We start from the raw sequence: 23,545 nt of genomic DNA on the forward strand, positions 1-23,545 counted from the left end.
AGTGAGCTGAAGTTTCGTTGTTGCAGATGGTCCTCAAAATGTGTAATATCACTCTTCAAAGCTCACCAAAGCACACTGAAATGTCCAGAATACTATGTTTTACTGTTGAAGCACTCAAAGGAAACAACTGTTGACCATTTGCACTAAACTAGATTTCAAACGAGTCCATCAGAGGCTGTGGGTGGGTGCACGGAGCCTTTAAAATGTATATTTTAAAGAAAAGAAAAGTACGTAAAATCCTCCAGCTATAATATTTCTCCCAGAATTTGATGCAGGTATGTTTATCCTTTTGAGGATATGAAAGCTGCCAAATGTCAGAAAGATATATTTAATGGGAAATAGAAATCACCCCAGGGTGGGTTTTTTTTTGGGGGGGGGGGTGATCTTGAAGACTGGGGACACTGGAGTGAGGTGCCCATGGGTAATATGCTTGCCAATGTTCAGACAAATAAGTCCAGGAGCTATTGTAGTATGTAATTTTATTTTGTTATAAAAAAAAAAATAGAAAGCCACAGTTTTTTCTTCACTGCCCCTCTGTTCCTGGATGTTGTGGGTAATGTGACCAATTTTGTAGATGTGCTAATAGATAAAACTCCCCTTGTTATCCCTAAGAGAGCTCTAGAATCAACTATTTGTAGTAGTGATGGTCAAGACAGCAACAAGACAGCTGCCCAGTGCCTACTCATTCCCTACCCTGAAGTTCAAAGTATAAGGAGTCACTTCTGGAACAAAATTCAATGTTTATTTAATTACATTCTCTGAAGGTTTAAAGCATGATGATTTAAACCATGAGAAACAAAACTAAAGTTTAAGACATAACCTTTTTGCAGATAATTTTACGCTCTTTTCTAAACCGAGTCTCAGGGAGACTTTACTCACCTAGAATGGCTGTCACTGTTCCTTACCAGAAACACCCACTCAATATCTTCTATTTAGTTTTACTCTCAGGGAATCAAAACTGAATTGCCCCGCCTAGTGCATCCCACTCAGATAGTCCAGGCCTTAACTGCCCACCCTGGCAGCCACATTATTCAGCACCATACATTTTAAGCACTCTGGAAGTGTAGTATGCAGGGAATCAGTTGTGTGATGAGGTGGTAATTCTTTTATCACATTTGTATCCTGGCCTTTTTCCTGGGGTCTGATGCAGCAAGGCAATTCTTATATTCTTAATCATGCGGTTAAGGATACACAAACCAGTGGTGAGGAAACTGATACACTTAAAATAAAATAAAAAGCACTCTTAAAACACTAAGTCATGAATTACTCCAAATAATTCTGGGAACTGTAGTTTATTAAGGATGCAGAGAGCTGTTAGAAGACCACTATTCCCTTCAGAGAGCTATAAGTAGAGGGATGATTGTTAAACCACTCTGAAATTGTAGCTCTGTGAGTTCCCAGGAAGCCATGACTGTTAAAGTGGTATAAGAGTGCTTTAAACATATGTCAATGGACTTTTAAATACTGTGGATTTCAGTGGCCTACATGGCTGTCAATGCAAGTATAGTGTTTGTTGTGACTGGTGTAAAAGGAAAGAAATGAAATTTATGATAGGAATGTATTGCTTTACAGAGACATCCTCATAGAATTGTAGAGCTGGAATGCAGGAATCTCAGCTAAAGCAACCATGACTCAGCTAAGGCATCCCATCTCAGCTAAAGCATCTCATCAACTTAATGATCTTGTAGTACATGAGCTCGGGGGCACTGAGGCCCCAGATGAAATCCCAGTGGTTCCAGTATGTCATATTTTTGTGGTAAACTAGGTTAGTGATACGAGGAAGTAAGACGGCTACATCTCTGGGGCTTGCAATCAGGTCATTCCCGCCAGTCCACACTGCAGTTGGCACAGTCATGTCCTCTATTTTATACAAAGGGGGAAAGCTCTGGAAAGTAAATGACAATGAATCATTATTTTTTTAAAAAAATGTTAGTGACAGCATCTTTACACAATTCAGACCAACTGTGGACAGTCCACAGGCTTGTATAGATGGGTGATTTTTCCTTCTTTCTACCTAGAACACTTATAGTCTGCTAACATGTTTTAAATATAGTTGGGTGGATCCTCTGCGGTTCTCCACAGATTTGCTCCTGGTTTTTCAAAGTTTTGCACTACAAGCCCAGGAACTGTAGGCACTGATTTATTGCTTTCTGGAGTTTGTGGGGGTTTTTTATATTCTATCTTATTTCTTTTTAGCTTGTTGTACACTACTTTGATGGCTTCAGCCCGTGAAGTGGCCTACGCATTTACAAAACAAACAAACAATGGAGCAGGGGGCAGGGAGAACCCAAGGCAACCTGACTGACAATTGAAGGCTTCCCTGAAAGAGCTACACTCTCTGTAATTCATCACACAGCTAACATGATGATGTGGGAAGAAGATGGGAGTTCTCCCCACATTTCTTTGCTGCCAATGCCATTGTTCCTGCAAGGAAAGTGGGGAGTGGTTTGGGTGGTGGGAATGGCTTTGAGGACCTCCAACTATTTGCTGCTTGGTCTGAGGAAAAGGAGTTTGGGAGTCAGGAGATTCACACCACATTTTAAGGAGGTGGAAAAGAACCTGCTTTGAATGCAGAAGGTCCCATATTAAATCCCTGGCAGGGCTAGGAGAAATCCCTGGAGACAACTGGGCACATCTAGGCTCCTCCTCCAGACTTTGGTCAAATGTGTGGTCTGAGGTTGGCTTTAGGGGGAGGGTGGGGCTAATGTACATAGCCATGCTCCACCCCCCCCACACACATTCTCTGAGCATGTGGAGGCAAACACCTGATGAGATCACATTCACATTAACTGTGAACTAATTTGGTATACTGGTTAGATTGCTAATTAGTACTTGGAGATCCATGTTTACATTCCCCCTTAACCATGAAGTTCATGACTGACCCTGGACCATTCATTCTAGACTATCTAACAGGGTTGTTATGAGGATAAAATGAGGGAACAATGACCCATTCCAGCTTGAACTCCATGGATGAATGGTGGGAGGTATATAGGGCTACCATACGTCCAGGAATTGGACTGTCAAAATGGGGTCTGTGAAAATTTTCACCGAATTGGCAAAATGACTAGGAAAACCTAGATGTATGGCAACTAGGGCATTTTTAAAAAAGAAAAAAAAAAGTTTTAAAAATCCAATTCCCCCCATCCCCCCCAAAACTCAACAACTTTGACAAAAAAACAAAACAAAACCCAACTTTGTTCTGATTTGGAAACATGTTGATATATATAAGCTTGTGTCACCAAATCACTTTTGCAAATCCATGTTAAGAACATCAGAAAATTAGGCCGATGCTTAACTCTTATATTGACACTGATGAGAACTTCAAGCACTTAATATCATCTGGGTTGTGCTGATAGTCAGAACCATTGTAAATGCATGTCCTTGATGCAGATTTCTATTTTCACCATATTTACTGAACAAAAATTGTTCTCTCTTACCTGGTTATATCTTGCCTGATTCTCATTCCCGTAGTCAAAGTATCTGAATAATCCTGAATCTCTTATCTATCAAAATAATAGGAAAGCCATAGGATTGGATATTAGCATTAGATATTATGTGATACATATTACAAATAATAAAAGTACTGGTTTTGATCCAACCTATTCTTTTCTGTAAAATCCTTTTTTGACTAATTATGAACATTGCCTGTTCCTTTTGGAATTTATCTCTATGGCAGTAAATATCCCTTGGCGTAAAATATATTGTATGTGAGGAATCCCTTTCTGAAATGAAGGGATTTGCAGAACGCTTAGTGTTCATGTGCCCATTTTTTCGTAAGACAAAAAGAGCTCCCTACTCTGCCTTAATAAACAAAACTAGGTTTTAACTGTGTCAGTTCAGAAAGCTCATATTAGAACAATAGCACCAACTTAAATTGGCTTAAAAAATTGTCCAGGAACACCTTAGAGACCAACTAAGTTTGTTCTGGGTATAAGCTTCCGTGTGCATGCATACTTCTTCAGATACACTGAAACAGAAGTATCTGAAGAAGTGTGCATGCCACCGAAAGCTTATACCCAGAACAAACTTAGTTGGTCTCTAAGGTGCTACTGGACAGGTTTTTTATTTATTTTGACTGTGTCAGACCAATACGGCTACCTACCTGAATCTTAAATTGGCTTAATTATTGTAGTGGCTTCCCAGGGAAAGTTAAGTACAATAATAGCTGCAGTATTCTTTGGTGGAGGCTCAGAAAGTTTGTAATTTTTGAATGAGCATATAAGCATGAAACTCTCTTGACCACCACAGCTGCTAAAAAGTATACAACACTCTACCTGTTTCCAGTGTACAATAGATTTAGCTGATGTTCCATCCATAAAGCGAGCTCCATACACATCCATTCGACTCTGCAGGAAAAGTTTGGAAAATAAACAACAATCTGAAAAATCAGTGAAATTAAAACACCCCCCCCCCAGAAACTCCCCTACAAGTAAATGCTATTTTGTTTAGAAAAGGGATGAGGAAAATACTATACAATTGTAAATGGGATGAAAAGAGTGCATTTGTATGTGGGAGAGAGAGAGATTTCTCCCTCTTGCATCAAATGAACCTGAGGCCACCAAAGCTGGCAGATTCAGGAAAGTTCCAGCAAATAATTTTGTCACACAGGGTATATAGCTCAGCTGGGGAATTCACTTTTGCAAGATGTGATAATGGCTTTGAAGTGGGTTGAGACAAATTCATAGATGATAGCTCTATCAGTGGCTATTAGTCATGAAGGCTCTGCAGTACCTCCAGTATCAGAGACAATATATTTCTGAATAGCAGTTGCTGGGAGACAGGAATGGGCTAACTGAGTTTGTGCTCAGGTTCCGCTTGTGTATTTCCTATAAGAATCTGATTGGCCACTATGAAAACAGCATGCTGGGCTCCATGGGACTTTGATTTCCAATGTTTCTTGAACATGGGTCCCCAGCTGTTGTCGGACTACAGCTCCCATCATCCCTGGCCACTGGTCCTGCTATCTAGGGACAATGGGAGTTGTAGTCCAGCAACAGTAGGGGGCCCAAATATGAGAAACCCAGGGCTTTTCTTATGTTGCTAAATTCCAGCTTTTTAGTAGCAACAATTGTTAAGGCAACAAGGTGCAATAAAGTTGATTCACCCTTTGAGATGAATTGGCCACATCCTGCTTATTGCTCGGCAGGCATTAGGCAGTGCATACATTCTGTCTTTAAGGTCATAGGCTGGACAGAACCAAAATTCTAATGGTCATTTTTCTTCAGGAAACATGTCTCCGATGCCAGCTGCACTCTAACTTTAAAGCAGTATCACATCACTTAAAACAGGCATGGCTTCCCCCAAAGAATCCTGGGGGCTGTAGTTTGATAGGGTTGCTGAAAGTTGTTTGGTGGCTCCTATAATTCCCCTCACAGACTCTTATTATTTCCCACACACTGATTGTTAACCACTCTGAGGGAAGCCATGACTGTTTAAAGTGGTAAATTGCTGTATAGTGCAGATGGAGACTCACTTTCTGGCACCTAAACCCATTTTCCCGGGAGTAAGTCCCATTAAACTCTATGAGAATTGTTTCTGACTAGACATATATAGGATTGTGCTGTTATAGTGCAACCATAGGCCTATCTACTCACAAGTAAGCCATATTCTGTTTAATGAGACTTATTTAAAGTTTGTACAAGATTCCCATCTTATTCTGAGTCTTCGGGTTTTTGCAGGGCTTTTTGCACCCTTTGGATGCTCAGGTTTTGCTGCAAAAATGAAGTTTTGTGACGATTCAGAGCATGTAGCAAACCAATCATAGTAGCAAACTACTATGTTTTCTTTACACATCTACACACCATATTTAGATTTGTTGCATTAAATCCGCCTGGTGAGAATATGAGTTGAGCACAGAATTGCTCCATCAATGTAATGCTGCACAATTTCCTGAAAAAGTCTGCCACGGGTTTGCGAAACAGTACAAATTCTCCTCTGACAAAGATGCTCTGGGAAGATACAAAAGGTGTTACAATTTAACCTTAAAAAAATATTTGCAGGATTAGCTATGTTCCTCTAGAATTCTTTTGTGGCTGGTTGCAGCTTCTTAAAGCAGGCTTCATCAACCTTGGCCCTCCAGATGTTTTTGGCTTACAACTCCCACGATCCCTAGCTAGCACGACCAGTGGTCAGGGATGATGGGAACTGTAGTCTCAAAACATTTGGAGGGCCGAGTTTGAGGAAGCCTGTCTTAAAGGTTTTAGTTGGAGAGTGGGAACAGAGACCCATATGCTGATCGTACCCTCAATGCAGGTGCCAGGTATACCTGGTTCACCTTCGCATGGAAAGGTCTGAAAGGGATTTAGAAGGGAATCCAACTGGTCATACTTACATGCCTCTTGTCAATCAGAAACAATGATAACACCCGGTTCCAATTAGAGGGAGGCTTGTAACCATGTTCCACCAAATCTATTTATAAGACCCCTTCAGATCTTCCAACTCAGGTGGAATCTCGACACATATAAATGTGTCTCTGAAAATGCTTTTTTTAAAAAAATGCTTTGAAAAATATATTGAATCTGCCATAAGCTCAACATCACCACTTAGTGTCACAGCTGTATAATGCACTTAAAATGATATATTTGCAGCTGGATAGCTGAGTCCTCAGTGCAGGAAGGTTGGAGTGCGAATTAGTGAATCTGTTGATTCTATTTCTCTCAGTTTTTCATATTCCACTCTTAAGTCCAATTCTCCACATTTCTAAATCAGTTTGCATTTTTTTTTAGGCACAAGTCTGCTTGAAATTTCTTCAGTGTGAATTTTTTCTAATATATACATTTTTGGTACATTTTTGCCTAGCACACACATTTTTTGCAAATAAATTTCCCCTAATATAACCATTTTTGTCTGCTATGTTTGCTAACATGTGGATTGATATACACATTTTACCCTATTATATGCATTTTTGTATTCATAACCTGCCTGGAGAACCAAATTTTAGAGATGAGTCACTTTTGAATGGCAGCTGAGCTTCTTTTTGTGTGCATTGTGCAAATGAGGTAGGTTCTCCTACAATGCAAACTGATTTTTTTAAAAACAACAACAACAACAACAACAACAACAACAACAACAACAACAACAACAACAACAACAATGTATTCCTAGTTGGATGTGGACCAAAAACACAAAGTACACATGCATTTCTCCCCTAGATTGAAATATTTAATTCTTAGGGCTTTTTTCTTGGTTTATTCTCTTTATGTTGTTCAGCACTGTAAGAGCAATCCACAGCTCACTGAAATGTATAGTAAAGCCTGTGTTGGTTCTTCAAAACTTTTTTTTTTAAAAAAAACACCGAAATTTTGCTATGCATAGCAACTCAAACAAATTTAGGTTGTATTTCTTATATTTCTAAACAGCCCTTCATCCAGTACGCTCTCAGAGCAACACTACAGTTATGTAAAATGTGAACCTGTTATATAGAATCATACAGTTTATAGACATTTTCTTTTATAGCATTATCTCTATGAGGGTGACAGGTACAATTGTCTTTCTTAGTTATGAAGTTAAGGGAAAGTTTACTCTTAAATTCCTGCTGGCCTCGTATTTTTTGATTTCCTGGTAACAAAATAGAGATTAATGTGTACCTTGGATGAGTAGTCAGGAAGTAGGAAGGAAAATTTGGAAGCAGGGCTTGTCACATGCTTAAGAGAAATCACAGGAGCCAAGGCAGTAAATAGTTTGATTTTTTGAGACAGCTCTGGTATGGCTGAAAATGCTATGAAGCCTAGGGAGAAAAACACAGTGAGCATTTAGGACTGCTCATAGTACGAAATTCATTTGCCAAATTTACCAAAGGCCTACTAGACTCTAAAGCAGAGATGGGGGTTCTGTGGCCCTCCTGATATGGCTGGGCCACAACCCCCACTATTGCTGTTCATTTGCCATGCTGGCAGGGGCTGATGGGAGTTGGAGTCCAAGCACATCTGTAGGGCCACAGGTTCCCTATATCTGCCCTATGCGATCAATGGATCGCAAGTTGAGGCTAAGCAATAGATCTGCCATGAGTGGCAAAACCTGACCATCTCCCCTCTCTACTTATCAAGTTAAAACCTGTTGCCAGTAAAGTAAGGCAATTGAGATTATTCTGTTATTCTTGTAATGATTTTCTCTTTTAAATATAAACTGCTGATTGGAGGTGGGCGGAGGACCAGTTGAAACTGGTTGTGGGGTGCATCTGGCCTAAGGGCTGGCAATTTCTGGCCCATGGGCTGGTCAACAGGACACCTCACCACTTTCTCCACCCTTACAACTATCTTCTCATTTCCCCCCTGAAAACTCCTGTGTACCCTCACAGGGACATAGCATAGTCACAAAGGGAATGCAGGCCCATAGATACTGACTGGTTCACAATTCAGCACCAGTGTTGGGGCAAGGCTGACTCCCAACACAAAGGGATGAGCAGTATAAAGTCAAACTGGAATATTTACAGCTGGCTCTAGGATCCAGAATAGCAGAACATTAACCAATTTTTTTTCTTAGAAAGAGAGAAAGAACAAGAGAGTCAAAAAACATGGGTTAGTCCACTTTAGCATACCAATGGTTGTGCCTTGAGAGTAGCCTACATAATACAGTTGCTTCTGCCCAGTTTTCTTCAGAATGAAGTTGATCATTGCTGGAAGGTCATACAGAGCCATTTCATGGAAACTGAAGGAAATATTTAAATGTTATGGCAAAATTAGTGAAACCTCTTCATCTGAACTCCTAGATGTTCACCCAGAGTTGCCTTCTGGAAGCTTTTGCTTGAAATGTGGGTGCAGAACCAGGTGATGAAGCCACCATCTCTATTCTCCACTTTAATTTTGCAGCGATGGCTTCCAGCAACAGAACATCACTAAACATCCCCCCCCTCTCTCTCTCTCACACACACACATACATATTTTTTCATTTCATACATGAATCTCATGAAGAACCATCACACATAAAAGCAGGCTGTAGGATGTGAAGATGCTCAGTGTGTGGACTTCTACTTCTTTCCACACATTCTGGAATTGTGCAGGTCACAGTACATATGTGGAAATCCAACATGCATAGAGATCTACAGCTTTTAGTTACCATCCTGCTCAGTGTAACCATTCAGTGTATGATGAGGGAAGGGGGGGGGGGATTTGATTCAGTTTGCATTGAAACCTAAATTTTTCAAATTCGCACTTTCTAAAACGAAATGACAACTGAAACACAGTCGTCCTTCGAAATTCATATTAACCCATATGTTGTGATGCCATCCTCTAACCAATCAAGAGTTTACAAACATACATATATTATGCAAATTGTGAATAAAAATGAGTGAAAATGACATGATAAAATGTGCACACCAAAATATATCAAGAGAAATTTGCACTAAAGTACGGAGGAATTTCCATGAAGACTTGTCAAACAAATTTCTTTTTCAAATTGATGCAGATATGTGGAGAACCAGATTTAAGTTTGGGGGGAAATGACAGACTGTGAGAACCAAAACCGACAGATCCTTCCATCCCTAACTAGGAGTAATAGGTTCACCCAGCCACAATGGTCCCCTCACATATGAATCAGGGGAAGGGGCATTGTGAAGAATAAAAATGTTGCCTTTTCAAAAGGCCACAAGGCTATAACAGTTAGATGACTGCAGACAGCAGAACCTTGCTTACACATATCTTGTGGTTAGGAGGCTTATAGATAGGGCTGTTTTCAGCCGTTATGCGATTTATCTGTACTCAGTTACACCCACTACTGGTTGGGATGTGGCTTTATTGCTTGAGTCAATGTGTAAAAACATAAGAAACATGGACCAAATAAGGAGAAAGGTAAACAGGAGTAGTGGTCGTTGGAACTAGAGTAATGAGAGATGTCAACAAAGGTGGGGATTTTAGTATGTTAACTAGGTGGTCATGATAGGCATGTATCCAGCCAATGAGGAAACAAGGGAAACCTGTGCTTCAGGTATAAAGAATATAAATTTGTGCCTTGCCAATTTGGGGTGTGCCTACTTTGGACACCCGCTCTTGCAAGAATGTATTGTACTCTATAAACTCTTTGCTGCTTCAGAATTTATTTTGAGGGTCTTGGGACCCACATTTTACTTCTAACAGGCATCAGACATAGAAAATCACACATAGGGCTGTAGGATGCGAAAAACCCCTGCGTGTAGACTTCTGCTTTTTCTCACACATTCTGGAATCGTGCAGGGATCCAAAATTTTGTAGTCCCTATTTCAAAGGGTTATGTTTCTACAGTTCATTTCTTAGGATAGCTACATGCATAGAAGCCTATAGATTGTAGCCATAGTCTTGCTCAGAGCAAATCTATTGACATAAAGGGATATGAATAGGGATAGGGAGAAATTCAATTCAGTCTACATTTAAAGCTGAATTTATCAAATTTGTTGATATGAGAACCAAAACTCAGCCATCCTTAAAATTTTTGAGTGATTAAGTTCGGCAACCACTCAATGTTTACAAAAATGTGTATATTTGGTAAAATTGTGCATAAAATGTATATTATTAGTGAAAATAACATTTAAAATGTACCATATTGGGAGATACTACTTGCAAAAATGTGTACATTAGTCAAAACTGCATACAAAAATGTGCTGATCTGGAGAAATTTGCACTAAAATGCTAAAGATCAGCAGAGTTAATGTGTGAAATAATATTGTTTATTGCTGTTTATTCTACAGTTCAAAATACCTGAAATCCCAAAATTCATCTTGGTCAGTTGACAAATTCTGGTGTCTCCGAGACCAACTTGATCCTCTGTTGTTCCCCAGCCAAACATCATAGCCAGCGTCCGCTAATATAAATCCAAAACTGTTGTTTGCCAGATTTTCGACCCAGAAGCTAGCTTCCGCAAATATCCCATGCTGCAGCAACACAACAGGCCTGGGGCCTGGTTTAAAAAACAAACCATTATAACAAAGCAGGTGAGATTCTCTGTGCCATGATAACAAATGTGTTTTTGACAAATATCCCTTGTTTATATTATTAGATTATAGTTTATATTACAGTACATTATCTCAGTATGTTTGTTAGGCTCTAGTCCCTTGGTCGGCAAGATTTATCTTGCCTGGGTCAGATTGGTCCCTTCGTGGGCTGGATCTCTCTCACACATGAGCGCATGCGCCTGTGATTTCTGGTATCTGCGCATGTGCAGTTGCGATTTCCAGCACCAGGGAAGCGAGTCCCCGTGCTGCGCTGCACTGGTTTAGCGCAGCATGTGAGCAGGTGGCTCGTGGGCCGGTCAAACGATCTCCGCGGGCCCCTTCCAGCCCATGGGCCTTAGGTTGGTGACCCCTGCTCTAGTCTCATTCAGTGGCATGGATCTGAACTTTGACTGTAGAGGAGGCTTGTCAACAAAGCCCTATTCAAGAATTCAGAAAAATCTGTGGGCACTGAAACTGAGGAAGGGGAATAGGCAGGCACATGCCAAACCATGCTCCCAAGGCCCTGATATGAAGTGGACTTGTCCATCCCATCATTGACCTTCCTGGGAGGTCTGAAGGGAATTTATAAGGATGCTTTCTCAAGACATTTCCATGTGCTTCCATGAGGACATCTCCATGTGATCCTGATAAGGCCGGGCTCTCATTTGAGGAGAGACTTTTTAGGGTCTCTTTCTGACCTTCCTGCTCAATACAAGACAGTTGAGGAATGAAGCTGTTGTACCTGTTCCTTCACCCATCCAGTTTAAGGCTGTATATGCTCTTCTGAACACTTCAATGGGGCTCCAGAGGGTCATGCAACAACCTTCTGGGCCGAGTCACTTTGGGTCTTGACTGAGGGTCTGATATCTTTATGTAAAGCTCTAGTAATTACATAATTCTGCACTGTATTAAGGCTTTTAATATACAACTGTGATAGGCCAACAATTTGTTTTGAACTATAAATAAGGAAAAAAATATTTTCAGATACCTCCAGGGGTAAGATTTTCTCTTCCAAAGGGAATTCGGTTTACTGTCAAATAATAGCCATCATCTGTTAAGACTTCATACTCTTCACTGGGGTATCCTTTGTAGCGAATCACCTCGCTCTAAAAGAAGAAGAAATAAACTCCTCAGATGTTTGAATTCAGAATGTTTTAATCTGTCCACAGAGGAGCTAACAACTGTACATTGATAGTGTCAGTATATAGGTCAGTCACTATATGACAATGGAAGCAGTTGTTTCTATGTGAAGTGAGGCCCTTCCTGTGTCTGCTCTGTGTTTGCTTAAAAGACACCATAAACAGATGTCACCACAAGAGTACATTCCATATATTTGCATACACCAATAGTGTTATTCACATGTAATCATAGTGTTATTCACATGTAATGTTCAACAAGTTTACAACCTGAGTACAAAGCAGTTGAGCTGTGTAGACACTTTCAACAAGTGTAGACTCTGTCACACAAGACCCTTTCACTCCTTAAAATTAGTTTGCAATAAGCTCCTGTTCAGTATGAAATGAAGCTGTACCGACACATCACCGCCACCATCTAATTTCATTGCATTTGTATACTGTCTTTCTGCAAAGGCACCCAAAACAGTTTACTGTTTTAAAGTACTAAGACAAATGATAAAACATCTAAAAGCAGGGAGGAAGTCTGACTGGAGAAGGTTGTGATCTTGTCTATGCCTGCCTCCTTCATACTCACTTACTCAACCTACACTCAGAATTGAGAAATGTTCCTGAACTGCTTTCAGTATTATGGAACAGAAGTCCTGGCTCTCACTCTTGGACACCATACTCAGATTCTCAGCCAGATTGTTAAAGGTAAAGGTAAAGGTACCCCTGCCCGTACGGGCCAGTCTTGACAGACTCTGGGGTTGTGCGCCCATCTCACTTAAGAGGCCAGGGGCCAGCGCTGTCCGGAGACACTTCCGGGTCACGTGGCCAGCGTGACAAAGCTGCATATGGCGAGCCAGAGCCGCACACGGAAACGCCGTTTACCTTCCCGCTGGTAAGCGGTCCCTATTTATCTACTTGCACCCGGAGGTGCTTTCGAACTGCTAGGTTGGCAGGTGCTGGGACCGAGCAGCGGGAGCGCACCCCGCCGCAGGGATTCGAACCGCCGACCTTTCGATCGGCAAGTCCTAGGCGCTGAGGCTTTAACCCACAGCGCCACCTGCGTCCCCACAGCCAGATTGTTACCAAACATTTAATCCCACAACTCACCACATAGATTATGTTACAATGAGTCCATTATACAATGAGTCCATTAATGCTGAGCTCCAAGGAGCATGGGGTAGGTGTAAGCAAGGCTTTCTTTCTGCTGGAACTCACCAACTCAGTTCCAGCACCTCTCAGGTGGGCTCCATTGCCATTCTAAGGGAATGAGGGAGGTGTTTGTGCTGGTGTCCCATCCTTAGAGAAGGAGACTCACTGTCTGATTCAGACTCAGGCACATCCCCAGAGATGGGGCGTGTTTTGCTGGCAGAAGGAGACACCTGGGTCAAATCAGCAGCCCTCCCTTGGTGCTTGGCACATCCAATAGTACTGAGGTGGGGCTTTCTCCCGCCAACCAGCATCCAGCACAGCACCTCACAGGCCACTGAGTCCCTCCCCAGGATCAAACTTCCCACTCTCGTCCCATTCCTCCTCCCTGCTCTGGCCAGCTCTGCCAAGAAGTCTTTACATAATCTATGTGGTGAATTGTGAGATTAAATGTTTGGTAACAATCTGGCTGAGAATCTGAGTACCTCGGGTTACGTACTTATTTCGTTCTAGAGGTCCGTTCTTAACCTGAAACTGTTCTTATCCGGAAGCACCACTTTAGCGAATGGGGCCTCCTGCTGCTGCTGCGCCACCGGAGCACAATTTCTGTTCTCATTCTGCAGCAAAGTTCTTAATCCGAGGTACTATTTCTGGGTTAGTGGAGTCTGTAACCTGAAGCGTATGTAACCTGAAGCGTATGTAACCCAAGGTATCACTGAATTGGGTTTACGACACTAAGAGGCAGTGCTTTTTTTCTGGGGGGGATGCGGGGGGACACATACACCTAAACTTTCTGTGAATCTAAGTTTTGCATCACTGAGGGGCAGTATTTCAATATGAGTAGGAAAATGAGAGTACCACTAAACATTTGTAAAGAAAAAAGCACTGATAAGAGGGAAACAGAAAGTGCTGTTGTTTGTCTTTCTGTGCTGTTCTACATACTCTTCTGCATCACCAGAAATAAGTTTTGCATTTCCCAATGGCTTGTTTGTCATCACTCCCAATTGCATATCCCCACGCCATTAACCAATAGTTATGCTTTTGATGTTCAAGACCTGGGATTGCCAACACGGCGCCCCTGCAGATGTTATTGGGCTAGAACTCCCATTAGGTAAAGGTAAAGGGACCCCTGACCATTAGGTCCAGTCATGGCCGATTCAGGGGTTGCGGCACTCATCTCGCTTTATTGGCTGAGGAAGCCGGTGTACAGCTTCCGGGTCATGTGGTCAGCATGACACTTCTGGCAAACCAGAGCAGCGCATGGAAACGCCATTTACCTTCCCACCAGAGCGGTACCTATTTATCTACTTGCACTCTGATGTGCTTTCGAACTGCTGGGTTGGCAGGAGCAGGGACCGAGCAACGGGAGCTCACCCCATCATGGGGGTTTGAACTGCCAACCTTCTAATCGGCAAGTCCTAGGCTCTGTGGTTTAACCCATAGCGCCACCCGCGTCCCTTGGGCTAGAACTCCCATTAGGCCCTGATAAATGGTCATGCAGTCTGGGGCTCATGGGAACTGGAGCACCACAACAGCAGCTTGAGGGCACCTCGATGGCTACCCCTGTTATAGACTGGAGGAAGGGAGATAGAAGGAACAAGAGCTGCTCTTCAGCTCCCTCAGATTTGAATTCTAGCCCCATCTCAGGCCTGCCACTGCATAAGATTTATAAAGGAGTACATAGCTTACAACATTCATGTGAACTTCAGGATTTGAACCTCTGCTCCCACTCAGTTCTTCTGTGCTCCCAGTTGCTTGTATTAGACAAGTGATGGCAAGAAACCACCACATCTTCTTTCTATATATGATTTTTTTTAAAAAAGTGGGGTGGAAGAGGAGGAGGGGAAAAGTGGGGTATCCTACATCAATTACTTCATAAACAATGCAGACATAATATATACATTTTAATCAAATATTCCAGAATGTCTGAAATCCAAATTCAATACATGAGTAGCATACAAAAATAAACTATCAAACCTAATAGGAAACATAAAATTGTGTTAAATGCATGAAGTCCAAGCTGCATAAACCAAGTAAACTAATTGGGGAAGAAAAGAAGAGTTTTCAACCATGCCAGGGCTTGCTTTCCTTCTAGGAGAAGAGAATATCAGGGAACTGGGGCTGCATGCCAAAAACACCTGCATGAGTCACAGGGGCAGATGAAAAAAAAATCTTTCTCTACAAATCTTCATTCTGTTCTGTTTCTAAAATTCTGTTTTAAAAATCCCAGGCTACACTGTACCTTGCCTTCCCCCTTATTTTTTGCTTATCAATACCCCATGCCCCTCAAAATGCAGACAAATGTATACAAAAAAGCCCAGAGTAAATGAAAATATTACCACTCAGAGTCCTCTTGCTGTGTTTAGGCAGGAACAGAATATCCAAATGATGCCTCCTCCAACATTGCCAGCATTATCTATTACCAGAGAAATTCCTTTTCCATGTTTCACAAGACATTTGTTCTTACAATTGCCAGTTCCTTCTAATCGGTTCTCTTTCTTCTTGATATCAAAGTATCTGCAGCATAGCAGTAATACTGTGGGCGACTTCTTTAGTTATATGACTTGAATGGCACAACATTCTTGGTTAGTTCCATCGGGAACACCTAATTAAAACTGGTGACCAGTGTAAAGGAAATAAATGCACGTGACTGATGATCTGTAGCAGTGCACTTGACCTGACCACTCACAATCACAGCAGAACACATGCACAGCTCTGTTTTGGAAATTGGGGCATTTTTTGCCCTGAGAATCTATTCTCCCCTAAATTACTAACAAGGGATATGATGCACAAATATGCAGAAAGAGTGGAATCAAGGTTATGGAAATGAATCCTGAATAGGTGGCCCATGACTAAAGTGATGTACTTAATAAACCTTCTATTTTCATGCCTATGCCATTCATTTTAAAGCCACCCTACATTTTAGTGCACAGTTCCTTTTGCATTCCTGCATGTAGGCATGTGACGTAAGATACCTGTGCTTCCTTCTAGGCTCCTATTTAATATAATAGGTTTATGGTACATTCATAGAGACAGCATCAATTAAATCAATTTCATCCTACCTGTATGAATGACTTTGCGTGGACAGGCGGAGTCCCCAGATCCTGCGTGGTCCCCCCCATCATGTGGAATAATGACTCAAGAGAACGTGCTATGGGATTAAATTGGCCACAACTTTATTAAATTTCAAATGTGGGTAGACCTTGGCTCAGGCATTGGGCGTTCTCCCTCTCCAGTCCCCAGCCGGGGACCTAGGGAGCATCAGGGTTATCCAGTGTGTGTGTGGGGGGGATGGGCCGGCTCTGGAGAACATATGTTCAAGCAGAGATAGCCGCCCCCGTTACGCCGCCGCCGCAGGGGAGAGCAATGACGACCTTTCGGCGTACGGTCAAAGCCTCCCTTCAGAAACCCCTTTAACGGGGAACCCTGGTATCACCGCCGCAAAGAGGAAGATGGACTAAAGGATTCCGCCCAAGGCCTGATACCGCCAAAGTTGTGACGTTTTGCTACGGGAAAGGCGAAACCTGCCAATGCAGGGAAATTCCTTTCCGGCCCTTTAACAGTGACCTTAACGTAGCAGCGCTCGCATACCTGTGAAGAAAAGTTAACCTGCAAAACCTGTGAAGAAAAGTTAACCTGCAAAATAAGACATTAACTGAGGGTGTGGGCAGGTATTGTGTGGGCAGGTAATCCCTCCCCTACCTGGCCTGGTCTCCTTGGCAACTCTTCCCCCAGGTGGGATTGGACAATTGACTGAGGTAGGCGGAGACCTCCAGGTATCCCACCTGAGGGAAGGCAAAGCCAAGCCTATGCTGTTGGAGCTGCTCCAGATCTAGGGGCTGCGCACGTCCACGCAAAGGGCGCCCCCCGTTTTAAGCAGGGAGCGGTCATTCTGGCAGCACCACTGTCATATGCGCGAGTGCCCAGGTCTGTAGGTGTAGCGCTGACCAGGAAAGGTGTTATGCTCAAATATTTTGGTTACTCCACCACTGCAGAGGCAACAAGGCCATTTCTTTCCTCCATTGTAAATACATACCCTGTGACATTCTACAATTATATCCAGTGCCGCACTTTCCATACTGTGTTCTCCTTCTGACTCCTCCTACGTACACACAGTAAAACATATACCACTCCCTGTGTTCCCCTTCTCACCTCTTAACTGTCATTACATATCACGGGATGCTTTTCTTCATTGCAAAAACTCTTTCAAAAACTGTCCTAACTGGTCTCTGAACAAGATGTTTCAGTAGTTTGGCAAGATCCATGTGTGCAAGGGTGTCTATGTATGAGTGCCATTCGAAATAATCTCATCCTAGATTCAATTTAATCTTGCTTATTTGTGAGCAATGCAATTACTTTTCGATGGAGCCCCTCAGGGACCCAAGCCTCTTCTATTTCTACATAGTTCATTCATCAAATCCATTGGTTTTCATTTCATCACCAGCCGTAACCTGGTGACACCCAGCTTTACTTTTCTACCTTGGAGATCTTTATCTTCATCCAGTCTTGCGACTCCCGCTGCCTGCAGCAACATTCCTGCTTGGGTGGTCACCATTTAACTCAGCACGACAGAGAGCAAACTTCTCATCTCTCCTTCCAAATCCTCACTTCCTCATAGATGATGTGCTAACACAGAGATGGACTTTTTCACTGCTGGTGCCAGTGTTGTGGAATGCCCTCCCTGCTAAAATACAAGACGTCCAATCTGTGTTGGGTTTCTGCTGGCTTCTGAAAGCACACCTGTTTAGGCAAGCATTCTCCTGCACTGAACTCCTGGTGTGTTATTGTTTTTGTTTGTGTGCTTTTAATTATATATTTATTACTGTGCATTATAATTAAGGGTGCCTCAATGTCCCAGTGGATTGTTTGTTTTAATTATGCATTGATTTTACAATTGCAAACCACCTAGGAGCCGCTTGCTAAATAAATAAATAAACTGCTGCCCATTTTCATTCATAGACTAGAGTCCCAATGTAACTTGTTGATAAGGCTCAAAGTCTGAATATTTTGATGGATCTTGCCTTCTTCTTCTTTTTTTAGTTTCCATATTTCATCTATTACCCAATTGTGTGACAACTCTGCTTCACATGTTTGTGTGCACGTGTGCACAATCATTGACTTTTGACTACAGTAACCCCTTCCTCCTCTGCCCCCTTTCTCATTCCTTAGGCCTCTTCCTTGAATGTTACAACTAAATCCATCTGTGTCACATGACTCAGAGACTGTGACAGCCATTCTTTGTTCCTTACATGAGCTTCCTGTTTGCTCATATTCCTGAGCCCTTTCCAGGCATTCCTATGACACATGAGACAGAGATGCCCCCAACGTTGCCACAAGAGCAGATGCTACAGGGCAAGAGGGCAGGTAATATAGGAGCAAGAGTAAGGCAGCTGGAAGCTCACAAGTGAGAGGGAACATAGCTCATCGCAATCCTGGTTGGGCACATATCAGGATCCATATTGCCTCAGAAAAAATCCTGAGCCATAAAGGATTCTTTTATACTGCTATAGATCTGTTATTGCTTGAGCGCATGCCAGGGGCCAAATTGAATAAATAGAACAAACCTGAACCCCAAAAGTGGACCTTACTGCCCATCTACAAATATCCCCTTTGGGGGCAAAGTGCTTGAGGCAGGGATGGCTGTGTAGCTTCAGCTGTACAGTGGAACCTTGGTTCTTGAACTTAATCCGTTCTGGAAGTCCATTCAACTCCGAAACAATTTGAAAATTGAAAATTTGAAAAAGCCAAGGCATGGCTTCCAATTGACTACAGGAGTTTCTTGCACTCAAGCAGAAGCCACATCAGACGTTCGGCTTCCAAAAAACATTCGACAACCAGAACACTTACTTCTGGGTTTTTGGTGTTCGGGAGCTGATTTGTTCGTCAACTAAGCTGTTCTAAACCAAGGTTCCACTGTACTTGCATGAAACAGACTACAGTGGTTCCCTGGTTTATGAACTTAATCTGTTCCTGAAGTCCATTCTTAAAACAAATCTGTTCTTAAACCAATGAACGCTTTCCCTAATGAGGCCTCCCACCACCAGTGCCCTTCCACAGTTAGGCTTCCGTTTGTAGACCGAGGTAAAGTTTGCAAACTGGAACACTACTTCCGATTTTGCGGATTTCATAAACTGAATAGTTTGTTAACAGGGCTGTTCATAAACCGAGGTACCACTGTATCTTGACCCATTTCTAATTGACTTCAGATCTGATTTTGGTGCGAAAGCAGATTTTGCGTAATGAAAAGAAGCATCAATAAATTCAATGAACTCAAATCCATCACGGCAAAATATTGATTTATAGAGAATTCCCCATCAACTCCACAATTTTGGGGATAACCTGTGCTATTTTTCTAAAAGAAGAGGTTCCGGAACTTACCATGAACGTCTCCCTTGTTCTCTTAGAATGACCGCTCCCTGCTTAAAACGGGGGGCGCCCTTTGCGTGGACGCGTGCAGCCCCTAGATCTGGAGTGGCTCCAACAGCATAGACTTGGCCTTGCCTTCCCTCAGGTGGGATACCTGGAGGTCTCCGCCTACCTCAGTCATTTGCCCAATCCCACCTGGGGGCTTTGGCCGTGCGCCGAAAGGTTGTCATTGCTCTTCCCTGCTGCGGCGGCGTTATGGGGGCGGCTATCTCTGCTTGAACATATGTTTTCCAGAGCCGGCCCATCCCCCCCCCACACACTGGATAACCCTGATGCTCCCTAGGTCCCCGGCTGGGGACTGGGGAGGGAGAACACCCAATGCCTGAGCCAAGGTCTACCCACATTTGAAATTTAATAAAGTTGTGGCCAATTTAATCCCATAGCACGTTCTCTTGAGTCATTATTCCACATGATGGGGGGGACCGCGCAGGATCTGGGGACTCCGCCTGTCCATGCAATGGCAATGTCTCCCACCTGAATGGTGCCAGAACTGAGTTCCGGAAAGTTCTAGCTGGAAAAAAGCCCTGAGGCTAATCCACGTAGCCCTGTTCATCATCCATGCATTCTCTGAGTTTATGGAAGCAAACACCAGGTGGTCTCTCAACCCCACATAAGGCAGAACACACACTCTGAGCTGTTTTACCCTATAAGCTCAGGTTTTCCTCACAGGGGTCACATTCACTTTAACTGCTAATGCAGGTAAGTCTGAATTCTCAAGTGCAGGAAGACTTTTTAGAGCATTCAACTGAATGTACTTTGAAGCCCTCTTCTGACCTTCTTGCTCAACCCAAGACAGTTGAGGAGTGGAGCATATGTGCTGCCCTTCACCCATCCAGTTTAAACCCATATTTGTTATTCTTAATGCTTTAATGGGGCTCTTGGTGTAAACCAATAACCTTCTGGGTCCAGTCGCTTCAAGCATGTATATAACTCTGTGCTGGCATAGCTGTCAAGGCTATTATTATACCACCTTGACAGGCTAGGGATTTGTTTTGGACTTATTTTTAAAAAGAAATTATGAGAAACCTCCAAGTGCAATATTTTTTCTTCCAGAGGGTATTCTGTTTATTGTCAAATAATAACCATCATCTGTTAACACTTCATACTCTTCACTGGGGTATCCTTTGTAGCAAATCATCTCACTCTGAAAGAACAGAAAACATAGATTTTAATTCATAATATTTTAATCTATCTGCTGGAGAGTAGACCTTTAAGCAGCCACTTTTAACAGTATGTTAGTAAGGTCATTATATGGTTTAGTCACTAGATGGCCCTGGTGAAGTCAGGAATTATCTGGGTGAAGTCAGGAATTTCCTGTGCCTCCTATGTTCTTGTTTAAAAAGCACAATAAGGGTGTTCACACATTACATTCACAAATAATCTAGCTGTATATTCAAAGTGTTATTCACAGGTAATGTTCAATGAGCGTACAGTCTGTGTACACAGTAGTTGAACTGTAAATAGAAATTAAGGACTTCTTCACACAAACACTTACAAATGTGAAAGAGACAGCTGTTACCTGTGTTCATTGTGTGAAGAAGCCTATGAATGATCTTGTATAGTTTTATCACTGGTGTACCACCTAAGCCATTTGCGTGGACAGGCAGAGTCCCCAGATCCCGAGTGGTGTGGGGGGGGGGGATGGGCCAGCTCTGGAGAACATATGTTCAAGCAGAGATAGCCGCCCCCATAACGCCGCTGCCGCAGGGGAGAGCAATGACGACCTTTCGGCGTACGGTCAAAGCCTCCCTTCAGAAACCCCTTTAACAGGGAACCCTGGTATCGCCGCCGCAAAGAGGAAGGTGGACTAAAGGATTCCGCCCAAGGCCTGATACCGCCAAAGTTGTGACGTTTTGCTATGGGAAAAGCGAAACCTGCCAATGCAGGGAAATTCCTTTCCGGCCCTTTAACAGCGACCTTACGTAGCAGCGCCCGCATACCTGTGAAGATAAGTTAACCTCCAAAACTTATGAAGAAAAATTAACCTGCAAAAGAAGACATTAACTGAGGGTGGGTAGGGTAGGATTACCTGTGTGGGCAGGTAATCCCTCCCCTACCTGGCCTGGTCCCCTTGGCAACGCTTCCCCCAGGTGGGATTGGACAACTGACTGAGGTAGGCGGAGACCTCCAGGTATCCCCCCTGAGGGAAGGCAAAGCCAAGCCTATGCTGATAGGGCCGCTCCAGATCTAGGGCTGCGCATGTCCACACAAAGGGTGCCCCCCGTTTTAAGCGGGGAGCGGTCATTATGAAAAATGGCTCTTATCTTGTCATTTCTTTCCTTTAATATTTGGTTTGTAAAGGTAAAGGTAATGGGACCCCTGACTATTAGGTCCAGTCGTGACCAACTCTGGGGTTGCGGTGCTCATCTCGCTTTATTGGCTGAGGGAGCCGGCTTACAGCTTCCGGGTCATGTGGCCGGCATGACTAAGCCACTTCTGGCGAACCAGAGCAGCACATGGAAATGCCGTTTACCTTTCTGCTGGAGCGGTACCTATTTATCTACTTGCACTTTGATGTGCTTTCAAACTGCTAGGTTGGCAGGAGCAGGGACCGAGCAACGGGAGCTCACCCCGTCGCAGGGATTCAAACCGCCAGAGACAGCTGAACAGTGGATTATTTACACTAGTGCAAATAGGAACTGGCTTTCTGTAGAAGGTTCTGAATGAGTAGGTCATGCATTTATAAAGACCATGACACAAGGTGAAAATTCTCCCATGGAAGAAAACAGCAGACCATATTTTACGTGTTTGTAACCTGCCTGGAAACCATATGATGATAACTAGGCTATAAATGCATATAAATATAGTAATAGTCATTTCCCTCAAGATCACATGTCAAACCAGTTAGACCTTGTTAGCATATGCATAGTACTAATTATGTTGCAAACTGTACAATATAGACAATGCCTGCATCTATTTTTTTACGTTGTTAAAAAACAACCCTGAAAATTCCAGTCCTCCACAGGATTCTTATCTTCATAGTTCCTTACAAAACATAAAGATATATGGAAGACTGTGGAAGCAGACAAGAAGTGTGAATAGGCGAAGCACAACTCACACTGTCTGCATTGTTTATAGTTTCTAGAGCTATCTTCACCTTGTCAGAGATGGTTAAGTGTTAGCTCTCTACTGCTGGTTTCCACTGGTTCCCACCATTGCTGGTTCACACCATTGGCCATGCTGGCTGGGGCTGATGGGAGCCAGAGCTTTAAGATATAGATATGTATTTAAATGCTGGCCACAGCATATTTTACTTGTCTTCTATTACTTTCTGAGCTCTGAGCACAGTACAGAGAAACCAAGTCAACGTAGCCTTCCTGCATTCCATTTAATTCTGTCTCCTTTGGGAATAGCAAGGAAAGACCAACATCAAACATATTAACTGTTTCTTGGAACTGATGAATAATTCCTTTACTGTCAAGGCTATGAACATCTTTGATGAGAGCCTAATATATTGAAGACAAGAGTTTTACTTACTGATATCCTGCACCCCTAAAACATAGAATAAGTAAATATATTACCTTCCAGAGTCGTCTTGCTCTGTTTAGACAGGAGCAGGATCTTCAAATGATGCCTCCGTAAACAACGCCACCACTACTAATTGCCACAGAGATTCCTTTTGTGTGTTTCACAAGAGACTATTTGATTTTGTGATTGTTTTGTTTATTGTAAAGACTCGCGTAGCACTAATATTGTAGGCAGCTTCTTGATTCATAGGTCTTGAATGGAACTTGGTTTATAGGTCTTGAATGGAACTTGATTTATAGGTCTTGAGTGGCTTCGGAAACCCAGCCAGATGGGAGGAGTATAATTAATAAATTATTATTAAAATTTATTATGTTATAATAAGTTCCACGGGAAACACCCAGTGAATACAGACAATGCACCCACAGGGCTTTTTGGAAAATTGTGATCATTCCATCCCATGGGAAAGTGTGCAATTTGCTTC

General features: G+C 42.7%; 1 protein-coding gene across 1 annotated transcript; it reads right to left on the reverse strand.

Moving 5' to 3' along the window:
• Positions 1-720: 720 nt before the first annotated feature.
• Positions 721-15,715, reverse strand: LOC309370855 (lipase member M-like). Its single transcript, XM_081913026.1, has 10 exons — positions 15,510-15,715; positions 14,860-14,968; positions 11,889-12,006; positions 10,668-10,866; positions 8,537-8,646; positions 7,587-7,726; positions 5,802-5,948; positions 4,275-4,346; positions 3,438-3,503; positions 721-1,885 (listed from the first exon to the last, which is right to left on the reverse strand). Exons 2-10 carry the CDS (start codon positions 14,959-14,961, stop codon positions 1,652-1,654), a joined length of 1,188 nt encoding a protein of 395 aa, XP_081769152.1. The 5' UTR covers positions 14,962-14,968; positions 15,510-15,715; the 3' UTR covers positions 721-1,651.
• Positions 15,716-23,545: the final 7,830 nt, after the last annotated feature.

This window comes from Podarcis melisellensis, assembly GCF_964234715.1.
Source record: "Podarcis melisellensis genome assembly, chromosome: 5".
Taxonomy (NCBI): domain Eukaryota; kingdom Metazoa; phylum Chordata; class Lepidosauria; order Squamata; family Lacertidae; genus Podarcis; species Podarcis melisellensis.